Source organism: Haliotis cracherodii, unplaced genomic scaffold (assembly GCF_022045235.1).
Source record: "Haliotis cracherodii isolate W230 unplaced genomic scaffold, xgHalCrac1.p SCAF_28, whole genome shotgun sequence".
Classification (NCBI taxonomy): Eukaryota; Metazoa; Mollusca; class Gastropoda; order Lepetellida; family Haliotidae; genus Haliotis; species Haliotis cracherodii.
In genome coordinates, this window is record NW_027266284.1 from 3,930,682 (window position 1) to 3,943,933 (window position 13,252).

The window sequence follows — 13,252 nt, forward strand, 5'->3', positions numbered from 1 at the left end:
TTAGATCTAGAAATGTTCTTCCAGTGTGTGCAAAAACCTACATGCAGGCTTTCATTATGGCTATGGTGAAAATATTAGATATGATTTATGCTATGACCTGTAAGGATTTTGTTTGTTTGTTGTCAACATTGCACTCAGCATTGTTCCAGCTGTATGGTGGTGGCCTGCGAGTAATCCAGTGTGGACCAGACAATCCAATGATTGATATGATGAGTTGTCGGGGAAGGATGACATGCAGTGAACCAAGTCAGTGAGCCTGACCACCCGATCCATCTCTTACGATCTCAAACTCAGGAGCCACCACAAGTGTTTGATGTTCATGGAGCTCATGAATGGACTGGGAGAAAAAAGAAGACCACAGTGATGTGGCATATCACCCAGTGGGGAACAGATGTGAGTAACACTATTCTTACTCAGAATGATAAACTTAGCTTCATGCGCTTGGGTTAGTTCATGCCAGTTGCTTCTTTGTTGTCTTTGTTAGCTAAACGGCCCTTAGCAATACCATTTTCGATGCATTGTTATAAGTAATTGAAGATTATGTCATCCCTTGTTCATGACATCACAGACGGTCTCGTGCAACATTTCAACTGAGCTGATGTCTCCACTTTAAAATCAGGAACCCTACATTTCTCATATACATGTGACATACACAGAATAAGTTACTCACATTTAGATTTACAGATTATTTTTCAGTCATGAAATAATGTTGAATGCACATACTCTATACTCGCCTCGTAAAACTATTCATTCTGGGCAAATAACTCCTGAAACCTCAGAAACCTAATACTAAATATGATCTCCCTAATCAAAACAAAACCATCACCTTCCATAAATCAGCAACCCATGAAGATCCGGGGTAGATAAGGTCTTCAGCAACCCATGCTTGGCATAAGAGGCGATCCATGAAGACCCTGGGTAGAATAGGTCTTCAGCAACCCATGCTTGCCGTAAAAGGCGAGTGTGCTTGTCGTAAGAGACGACTAACGGGATCGGGTGGTAAAGCTCGCTGACTTGGTTGATGCATGTCATCGTATCCCAATTGTGTGGATCGATGCTCATGTTGTCAATCACTGGATTGTCTGGTCCAGACTCGTTTATTTATAGACTGTTGTCATAAAGCTGTAATAATTCTGCATGTGGCATTAAACAACAAACCAACCAACCAACCATAAAGCAGCACCAAACAAGTATCTTTGGAGGATATTTGCGAGATTCAAGGTCACTTCACTGCTCATTGAAACAGCAAACTTTACCACAAGACAATCACTAAACAGTTATCCATCTGTAATTCTTACATTTCAAAATCTATATGAACTGTACTTCCCACATAAAAAGTTTATTTGTTAGAGATAAAAATACAACCACAAAGAACTTACAGTTGTATCTGCCTAACCTATATATTTGCGAAAAATCTGCCACTACTTTGAATATACTCTACAAACGATATCCCCAATTCAGGGCTCCAGATGTAGTGTTCTGCCTTTGGTCTTCACTCACATGTTGTTATCATTTACTTCGAGTATTGATAGTTTTCTTTGGGTGTTCAAAATCTTTTTACTCCCTTGGGTCCTGATTTGGGTATTTAATAACCAATGAGTGGATCTCTTTTTGAACATGATTCTACTTAAATTGTTTTAGATGACATCTCATTTGCATCTGCCCCAAGTGTGTCACATATAACATGTGCTTACCACAGCAATACATGTGTCCATTATGTGAGGGAAATGTAGCCCTCTTGTGTCTTATTCACTGCAGTAGTGTAATTGAATAGTAATACCTACATTTGATCAGGTAAAAAAGGTTTTGAAAAGATATGCAGGTACGCAAGATGAGTATTGGGCCATATTGGGTAATTATGCAGTGTCGTTATACTATTAGTTGTAGTCAGTTTAATTTGGGCATGAGTATTTGTACTAAAGCAACTCAAACTTACTTGGGTTATGGTGATTTATATATAGAGGTTATCACGCGAGTGTGTTTGAGGATGGTAAATATCCTGCATTAGGAATAAACATTGTATTTAGCGAGCCTTGGCGAGCTAAATACATAGTGTTTATTCCTAATACAGGATATTTACCATCCCCAAACACACAAGCGTGATAACCTCTTTATCATATAATGTCATCCTTTAATTCTGTGCTTCAAAATCGCTTTCCCTCTCTCACAAACATTACCGAAACATTGCGAGTTTTCCTGGAATGCGCGCATTAATATTTATTACATCACAGGGTAAGTGATGTGTCAGTCGGACAGTGACAGTAGCCAATATAGTTCCAACTGAAATCTGTTTCTTATACAGTGGCGAAGCAACATATACGCAAATCAACAATTGTTTTTAATTGCCTTTCGCGGCAATCCATCGTTATGTCCGCTAGAGTAACCGCCCTTTGTCAAAGGGAAGCTACTCTAACCCTAGTCTATGAAACGTCACGGCCACGGTCAGACGTCGTCTACAGTCGGTCTGTCCTGTCATAACATTAAGAAGAGTAGAAGAGTAGTCAGATGTACACACAACGACAAAACGAAACAAGGTAACAATTCGAACATATTTCGGCCAAATCCAACTATTTTAATTTGTGGAGAAGGTTTCAAGCTGCAGAGGTCTACAAGCACAGATATGGCTACTGATCGTGCCCTCACAAAATTGTTTCAAAATTTATATCTCCAAAGTTGCCAAAACTTATAAAATGCCTTAGCTACGTCACAGTTAGACACTGATTTTCATTATATTAGACTGTTCTTTTGATAATGATAGCAATTATCCCTGTAGTGTATCCAGATTCCTGATGGTTAATTCAGACTCGATCGCCCTGTTTGTTTATAACAGTGAAAGTAGTCCCTACTTGACCTTTGATATTTGCATCTCTATCCGCATATGACCCCAACGGATATCGTTTTTATACGTTGGCTTTATCCTGCCGAGAAACCTACCCATTATATGATAAATTGAGCATATCTTACCAAACTAAGCAGTTTATCTGGCTATCTGAACAATTGGTTTCTGTGATGGTATTTCAGAATAATGTGTTGTGAAAATAAAACACTGCTTAACAGTGATACGAAATTACACAAGCTGTTAATGTTTCAGTTACCATGGTAACAGACCAAACACATTTTCAATCAACAGGAAATAATAGGTAGCAGTATACTTGAAACTGTATCTGACCTGTTGTCAAGTTGCTGATGAGAAGTAGACATTCATGGACATATCGCCATCAGTTGTTTCTGGAGATTTATTAAAGATTAACCCTTAAAATAAAGCTGCTTGCACTAAACAATAGTAACAGAATTAAAATACATTTTCATTTGCTTACATAACTGCACAAGGATAACATACATGGTTAAGGTGATGTTTTGGCTATAAAATCAGTTCGTTTAAAAAATAAGCTATATTCACCAACTACATTCAATAAGAAACAGAATCAACTTGATTTCCTACACTGAGGAAACATCATGAAACATGAACAACACCAAGGTATAAAAGGGTTAAGTTACCTGCAGAAATTACCCTAGACAGAAATGATCTTAGTATGGCTTTGTTCATTCCCAACTAAATGGAGCTTGCCCGTGCAGGGTTTTCACAATCAAATTCATTAATTAAACTCTTTCAGACCAAGGCTGAAAGTCAGGGATCACGCGGCCTGTCTGCTTTCAACTAATGATGGATAATCTGCGCGTAGTTTCCTTCGGTTTTATACCAACCCTTTGTAGGTACCATCAAGGCAAAAATATCAATAATGACCGCTTCTAAAGAAAACGACTAACAGTCGCTGCTATGATTTCACTGTCCGGATAAGACGCAGACAAGTTTTTGCTGAAGACTGTAATAAGACAGGTAACCATAGGTACAAGGTCCATATTGAAGTCAAGTGAGGTATGAACTGTTTTGTAAGAGGAAATAACGCCAACATGAAACCACGGCGGCTCTACAGGGAAAAGAAAATGATATTTTCAGTGTGATCTTTTCTAAAAACCATAATTAACTGCCCACAGTGCAGTAATGATCTTTCTGAATCCTGTGTGTGAAAATGAAAAAGACCATAGAAAGGGCGTCTTGAGCACCATTTCCTCTCTGCGACCATGGCGACGTTGATGGTAAAGGATGATGACAGATGTCTTAGGGCCTCTGTAAGGATACGTATATAATCAAACGGCAATCTCTTTGTGTTGGCCTATACTCCAAATGTTACAGAAGAAACCATATGTGAACAGCCCTGATAGGGTCCAGCTTTGATGTGATCTGAACTGTTTCACAATGAAGTCGTGTCAATGTGGGATGGTAATCACTTGGCCCAGACTAACAACACGATCTCGGTGTGACCTACTTGTAATTGTGGCAGTTTCGAAAAATGATCAAAATGCAAAATCAAGAAAAATGCAACAGAAAAGTCTTCTGCCTCTTCAATCAAAGAAATCCAAGGATACAGAATTTAATTTGGCACAAAACCTCATATGAATAACATGGTGGTTGTTTTTCTATGATTTCCCAATATGATCACTGCAAGGGTTTATCAGAAAATTAAGCTGTGCTTCCTTCAGGGAAATATCCCAATGTCACTCTTCGGCACTGAAGGATAACAAAGACATTCCTGGCACACAAATAACATGACATCGGCCATAATTATCAGTTTCCTGTTGAGAATCAAATATAGCAGCACTAATAGTTTGAATGCAACATCTAATCTGCAGGCTTTCTCGGGATCTTATCATCCAGGCAGACGTTGATACCTTGAATATTTATAGAATCCCTCTTCATCAACCTAATCCCACCATAATGTCAGAATGTTGTCCGTATACAGTGTAAGCAATGAAATCATCACTGACTACAAGCTCTTTTGACAAGATGGTTAGATACAAAAATACATTATTGTTATGAAATTAAAACCTGTTGCATGCAATCATCGTGCATCACTTTGTTCTTGCATCAGTAAATCAATATCACAAGTGAACTCAATGTAATAATATATAATGACTAAACATGAACATTTGTTTTTAATTAATTCCTAGAAAAGATTGTACATTCATGTTGATGATAACAGTGGATGTTAACTGGGTTTTTTATCATAAAAGTGAATGTGAACAGTAGATATTAACTGTTGATGTCAAAAGTAGATGTTAACTGTTGATGTCATAAGTAGATGTTAACTGTTGATGTCAAAAGTAGACATTAACTCTTGATGTCAAAAGTAGTTGTTAACTGGTGATGTCAAAAGTAGATGTTAACTGTTGATGTCAAAAGTGGATGTTAACTGTTGATGTCAAAAGTAGATGTTAACTGGTGATGTTGACTGTGGGTGTTTACAGGATATGTTAACCATATATGATAACAGCAGATATTAACCATGAATGTAAACTGTAAATGTTAGCACTGGATGCTAATTGTAGTGGATGGTAACTGCATGTTGATGTTAACAGAGGTTGTTAACTGTAGATGTTAACTAGTGGTGTTACCTGTAGATAGTTACAGTAGATGTTAACTGTAGATGGTAACAGTAGATGCTAACTGTAGATGTTACCTGTAGATGTCACCAGAGGTTAACTTTAGATGTGGATCTAAAGATCTAACAGTGGATGGATGTCAACTGATTATGTTACTGGACATGAAGATGTACATTAACAGTGGATGTTAGCAGTCGATTTAAACCATGAATGATGTTTGTAAGAAGTTTGATGCAGAGGGAAATCCTGCATTACTTACTGTATGTCATCAACAAAGGTTGTATTGAGACCGATGACTTTGGTCAGATTCATCACAAATGCTGTCGCTTGGGCTGGAGTAATCCTGAAATACAGACAAAACAAATCATTAGTAATTTGAAATAAAATATCAACAAACTTGTCTTAAACCATAGTGATCTTATAATATATTGACCAACATAATGACATTAATGACACAGTCAATAAGTGCTGCATCATCATCATCATCATCCTCGTCGTCATCGTCATCGTTGTTGTCGTCATTGTAGTTGTCGTCATCATCATACAAATCAAATCAATACAGTCAAACATTGATGTGTCAAAGTTGAAGGGACCTACGTAAATACTTAAACATGGACTTGGATCTTCTTATGGTCTTTAAGAACAAGATTTTTCAAATTGATTTTTTAAATATTTAATAGCCAACTACACATTGATGTGAACAAGTTAAGATTTCTTCATAAGAAAGATCCTGCATGTCAAATTTCAGCTTTAATTTTTAAGTCAAGTTTCATTTCCATGGCAACAACATGCAAAAACCTAGCGAGTATGAATACAATTTTTGAGTGAACTGCCAATTTATCATATAGTGCGGAATGACTTGCAGCATGGTTAGGGCCATTTTTGTGCAAGACTTTGGGAATCCCTTATCTTAGCATACTGGGAACATCAGTCAATAGTTTATTGAGAAGGAAGGCACTGAATTGATGTATGGTGCTTGGAAGTAGTTCCTGCTGGATGACCACATTTGCATATTTATCGGATCATGATACCAAGTTTATCAGATTTGTTTATTGCATGGATAGCACTATCCATTATATGATAATCTGATGAAACACGGTGGCAGGCTAGTGTGCGATGGGGTCTAAGGTACAGTTTCCCAACTGTGCACCTGGTTTGAAGTTCATTGCTCATGACAGCATTATCACTTTGGTGGCACACCAACTATTAGGCCATAAAGGATAAATCAAGGTAAAAATTCAGTATATTGCAGAAAACAGTACACCACTAACTACACCAAAGCCAAATTTCAATACATTTTGAAAAAAGAAGGCTATAAGAACTGATATCCAATAATATGTCTCTAAATGTGGCTGCTGAGGCCAAATTAAGCTTTAAATGTAATCTGAGTTTCGTGAGCAGATTTTGGCGACACTATAGCTGTGATCATTCATATAATGTTTCAGCTCCATAGGCCTTGTAAAAAGATGTCGAAAATGTTAAAGATAATGACAACTGGATAGCCGGACAACACGCCACTTCATAAGCTCACTTGACTTTCCAGGTAAAACTTTAAAATATATCACATTGACATTTTGAAAAAGCAAATGGCTGAGTAATGGCCATAAAAAGCTTTTACAATATGTCTGATGAGGTGGCCATTTTGAAAAATGGAATCGAACCTCTTGAACAAATTGGGAAGTCATCATTAAAGGGAACAAGCAAACAAAATTTCAGCCTCATTGGTCTAGTGGTTTTGAGGAGGAGACATTTACAATGGACAGCAGAGGACACGCAACACACAATGAACAACACATGATGGACGATGGGACGCGACATGAGCTAAAAATCAAAATTCATCATTCTTCATTATGTTTGTGGAAGGCCAATGCAGAATTGAACATGAGTCTTTCAGGTAGACGTGTGTCAGCATGTGTCAGTCATTCCATGATGTGGTTTTGGTTACTTTGTGTCTTGGGTAGCGTACCCCTTTCATTATCCGGGATCCACCCAGGGGTGCTTGGGGGATAAGAGAGCAAAATTACTAAATGTAATTAAGACATGAAAACTTTTAAAAACACATTACGTATCAGGATGTATAAGTAATAACCTGAACGTTCCATTAAATGACGCAGAATGGTTGATCATATTGCTCTGAATGTGGTTTTTAAATTATATTCTCTAGACCACTGTATCCTAGAATATCTTCTTATCATCTGTCATATGCTATACATACAGGATGAATCCAATTCATGTATCAATATTTCAAACACGATTAACAAGACTTTTGCATCTTACATAAAAAATCATTGTACTAGGTGTGGCTTGAAAAAGAACAACAATTCTTATTAGCTGACATTATCACAGCAAAAAAGGGAATAATTAAACCAACTATTTGTTGCACTGTGTCAAACTTTTGTGAGAGTAATTTGTTTTCGTTTTCAGAATAGCATGCAAAAAATCAACTTTACTGAAGATAAGTGATTTTCACAATGGCCTGAATACCCAGATAATATAGTGGACAAGTGGGGAAAGAATTTACGGACACGCTGTCAAATACTTTTTCTTAATGTATTCTTTCAAGGTCAACTGATGCAATTATTTAGGTTCGCCAGCTCTAATGCTTATTCTACAATGATTGTAGGACAATGAATCACATAAACGTAAGCCATGGGACAAAAAGTGTCAGAGCTAATGATGCACTTGCCGATAAATGTTTACACAGATTCTGATCTGTGAAATCAGCTTCTAAGGAAAAAATTTAGGACTAAAATGAGGCACATCAGATTTCAAATCCAAAGTAAATATCTGTCCGACCTTAAAGGACCGATCAATTTTATCCCAAAATGATGGAGCGTAACATGCAAGATATCAGTGACACGGCCTGATGGACCAATGAGAAATAGATGAAAAAGATGTGTTTGCGACGTAGCACAACGGCCATGTTGATCGAGGATAAAAGCAGTGATATCGATACCCATATTCAATTTGTCTTTCGATCTATGTGTTGTTTAGCGTGTGCATTATCGAGACCTCATCAAGCGAAGATGAACACACTGCAAGCCCATGCCGTCAATTCTGAACTCACAATGGCTTCGCGCAATGATAATGACTTGGGGTAAGGTGAGCCCTCAAATCACTCGTTCATGCACTGGCCTCATCCTGGCAGAATCAATAAAACCTGCAGTCATTGGCTTTCAATTAATGTAGGTAGTTATAATGAACAAACCTGAAAAATACATCAGGGTAGAAATTATCTGAGAAAAATCCTTTGTTATTATGTTCTCAATTGCTTCCAAAGGATGGCCACATTACTTACTTACTTAAAGAAGCATCTGCCATCCTGCTTACCCTCATACACACTTTAGTTAGGGGTTTTCCATCAAATTTGAGTCACACAGATGGCAGCACAAAATATGAGGTTGACAATTGAATCCCCCTATATCTTCTGTAAATCCACTGGTTACCACAGTGATGATCAAGCTTCAGCCACAGGATTGTATTTGTTATTCTGGTAGTCTTTAAGTGGTCAAATTGAGGATGAATACCATTTGCTGCTGATTTGCTCATATTATTATGTAAGTACAAAACAGCTTATCCAGAATATTTTTCTAATTATTCCTCAAGTTCTGTCAAATAATACCTTTAAATGACACTGATAAGCTTTACGGTCTGTCTATTTCCTTGAAGAGAAATCTGAGAATGTAGAAAAACAAGGAAAGAAAACGTCACAAGTATACTCATATGAACGAAGTAACTCTGAATGCACAAACAGACGTTTCTTTAGAATTGCACTCTGGGTCTTTATGACAAAAAAACTTCTTGTCTTGTGTCTTACTGTGTTAGGTGCTTACCATTCTTTGATAAGATCAACTTAAATAACTTTTTATCACACAAATCCGTTGGAGTTACAGTTCAAATAAACATCCCATAAAGTTATTCATATTTTCATTCACAGTAAAATCTCTTTGTTCTGTAATCAATATATTTTCATATTACCTGTAATAAATACCAGTAATACATACTCTCCAGAAAAGAAGTGTAGAGATGAAAATTTCAACAGTTAATGTTCTGTAAAACACATAATTTTACATGACTGGAGGAACAAACAAAAAAGTGTTTCTATATGATGTTCCCAATTTCAAAACAAATGCATGTCGTGCAGATGGTCAGTGACGTCAAGTTCATTATCTGTTATGACCACCACATGCTTGCATAACCACACAGCAATGCCTGGGCATTGACTGTATTAGTCTCTGAATTGTGGCCTTGGGAATCCTTCTCCATTCCTCCTGCAGTGTTAGAGCCTGTTCATGAAAAGTTACAGGCTGTGGTTGACACTGTCATAGATGTTGTTGGCTAAGTTCACACCAAAGATGCTCAACTGGGTTCAAATTTGGCAATCTGGGTGGACAAGGAACCACCTTTAAGTTGTTATTGCCTAGAAAGACTCCCGTGATGCAAGTCGTGTACAACCTGGCACTATCATGGTGTAAAATCACACATTGGACATCAATGGCAGGAAGGACATATGTTTCTGCAAAATTTCGTCCCCGTAATGTACAGCCATCAGATTGCCTGCACATGAACAAGATTTGTACTTTGTGTGTATGGTATTGCCCCCAACATCATGACACTTCCTCCACCACATCTGCGCTCTTGACGTACACAATTATGTGTTCTGTACACATGAATTCAGCCATCATGTCTTTGCAAGAGAAAACACGATTCATCACTAAACCATGTCCATGTCCATCTCCGATGTTGCAGATTCCAGATCTGAACGTTAGTGCACAGATTTAAGATGATGATGTCGTAAGACATAGCCAAAGTAAGGCCTCCTGACTCTCAATCCAACCTGGCAAAGACGATTCCGAATGGTCTGGGCGGATATCCTCCGTATCCTTCTTGGCATGTTGGCAGCTAACAAAATACATGTTATAAAGAAATTGATTTTCAATAGCTCTGAAATAATGAATTTATTTCACTATTATAAGTCATCCTTCAAAATACAGGATTTCTATCCATTCTATTATATTTTCATAAAACTGACTTGAGTTATCTTACTTTTAACTCATATATAACTTTATTTTTAATAATATTGAGTTCACGGATGTAATCGCTGTTATTCCACCAAATAAAGGATTTCTAGACATTTATTTTGAAGCAATGTGTGTCATCACTGCCAGGTAAGTCAAGACTGAGATATTCAGTGGCCATTCATGTAGTGTGTGCAGCATACTTCAGTGGGACACTAGACTGCTTGCTAAACATTCCTCCCCACAACATCTAGCGTGTTAGGCTACCCACTATCCCCACCAAATGAAAACAGATTATCGGCTGTAATTTGGCTAATAATGAGTCCATCAGACAATGCTAGTGTGATAATCTCCAACAAAAATCACTCTGACAAGGAACAAGGATCAAATATGGCGAAGTCACGATATGGCAACATTTATTATATTTCTTCATTCAACAGGCTATCCAATGGAGTCACTGAGAGATGCATCTTCATGGAGAACTGTTGCTTGATAATATCATCCATAATGAATTTGACCAGAGATTTTTATTTTTTCATTTGAAACGTCGTATTGAAACAGGGCAAATGACAGATTAATACAGAGTATCAAGTAATAACCAGGAATCGGGAACTAGGTTTTGGAGAAAATTGAAACTTCACATGTAATAAAATTATTTGTTCTAAACCCCAGCATCTGTTTTTAATGAAAAGGAGTGGCTAAAAAACATAAATCCAACCAACCACTGTTGTTTACCGTGCTCAATCTTAATATTGAAAAAGATGTATCTTCTACATTCACTGTTTATGTGCAACAAGTATTTGTTGAAATGCAAAAATCATAAAATTAACGCAAACATGAAAACTCAACATGAAAAATTAAAATGTTGTGCACCCCTTCCTCAAATTATGTAAACAAGAGTCATCAGAAAGATGACATATCCCCCCGGCAGCTGTCTGTAAAGTAACCACAAGTAAATGTGCTATTCTGTATTCTGTGGTTTTTTTTATGCAAACAAATGACCAGAAACAATGACTAAACAAGCGTACAGTCACGAAGTCATCTATATCCCCCGCCCATTTTTACACGTTATGGTCCCAAACCAGGTAAAGTGACCCAACATTTCTTTTAGCCCATTTCAAAATAGCTGCAATGGAAATTCTAAAAAAAACATGTCTTAACTTATTAACTTCCTTAATATCAAATGGCACCAGTTCAGTATGTGCTTTATATATATATTTACTCCATAAGTGAACCCACCCTATATTAAAACTTAAATCTATTTTGTTGCCATGGGAACATAAAAAATAAAAAATTATAAAATTCCTATATAGCAAAAGGCATCAATTCAGCAAGAGTCTGATAGACATGCAAAGTTTTGTTAGAAAGTTTTGAATAGGTTTTGAGTTATGCTCCGGAAACGAACTCTAAGTCAAACTTGTTGCCATGGAAACGTAAAAAACATAAATTTATAAAATTCCTAAATAGCAAAAGGCACAACTTCAGTATGAGACTGATAGATTTGCCAAGTTTCGATCAAATACACTGAATGGTTTTTGAATTCTGCCCTGGAAACGAACCCCATCTCCAATTGAGTCTATGTCCAACTTCATTCCATAAAAATTTTAAAAATAAAAATTAATAAAATCCCCAAATATCAAAAGGCACCACTTCAGTATGTGCCTGATAGCTTTGCCAAGTTTCGATCAAATACACTAAATGTTTTTCGAATTCTGACCCGGAACAGGAAATGATTACGGACGGACGGACCGGACGGACAGGCGGATGGACAGACAGACTGGCTGATCGCTATATCCCCCCGCATTATATGCAGGGGGGATAATAAGTGTCACATTTTATACTGAAGAACAGCACACATGCCTACCTGAATCAGTGACTTGAATGAAATAACAAAGCCCCCACCCAATAAACCATGTTATTTAATGCTAGACTTGGCATTGCACACTAGGTACCATTGTCCAGTCTGGTCATGGGTTGGTTAACTTGACCTGTATGTCAAAGGACTCTGCTTATTTGGATATAAAAATGTTATGGTGGTTAGATCACATCTCAAGTGGGAGAAGCTATGTTTATGAGAAAAGTAAATGCTATTGTCTAATGTAAGTGCCAATACACATACTAGGTCAAGGTATTCTATATCCATGTGCACTTGGTGTTGTTCTCTGATTAAAAAGATGTTGTTTCAAGATTTCAAAAGTAGGGCTACTCGTATTAATTCCATGACGCATATCAGGCTATGGTAGGCACGCATATTCATTTAGTGATGCATTAATTGCATAATGCATTTTAGCCCAGGTCAACACACACATTCATTTAGTGATGCAATAATTTCATCATTTACGGTACTTGACATGACCCACAATTTATTACTGAAACAAAAGTAATGAAGGAAGGATAGTTTTTATCTATTCCCCCAAAATACCAACAACCACAACTGAGCACACACTGAACTCGGCTCTCTAACAACAAAAAACATTTGTGTTCATTTTATGGAAAACTACAAAATGTTAGGATTTAATCTGATGTGTTGATGCCTGAAAAGCATTTCCATTTTTAGCCTTCTCATGGAGCCTATGTAATCTCTATTCATGAGTATGCCATGAACATGTCAACCTGTACATGACTGTGCTCATCTCAACACAGATATACACATATCCAACAACCTACATCTGGACATTATGCAAATCTGCATAATGCCATCAATATTATTCCATGTTCTCTCTGCTAAGCTTCAGAAAAAACCCAAAGAGAATATAACTCTAATATTTTCTGTTTTATAATAAAATTTGCAA

At 37.0% G+C, this 13,252-nt stretch overlaps 1 protein-coding gene across 1 annotated transcript in view; it reads right to left on the bottom strand.

The window, feature by feature from the left end:
• Positions 1-13,252, bottom strand: part of LOC139473344 (receptor-type tyrosine-protein phosphatase N2-like) — a 244,927-nt gene that overhangs the window by 114,416 nt on the left and 117,259 nt on the right. Inside the window, exon 9 of the mRNA XM_071255872.1 lies at positions 5,702-5,785. Coding sequence (XP_071111973.1) covers positions 5,702-5,785 — 84 coding nt within the window. The remainder of the gene's footprint in view (positions 1-5,701; positions 5,786-13,252) is intronic.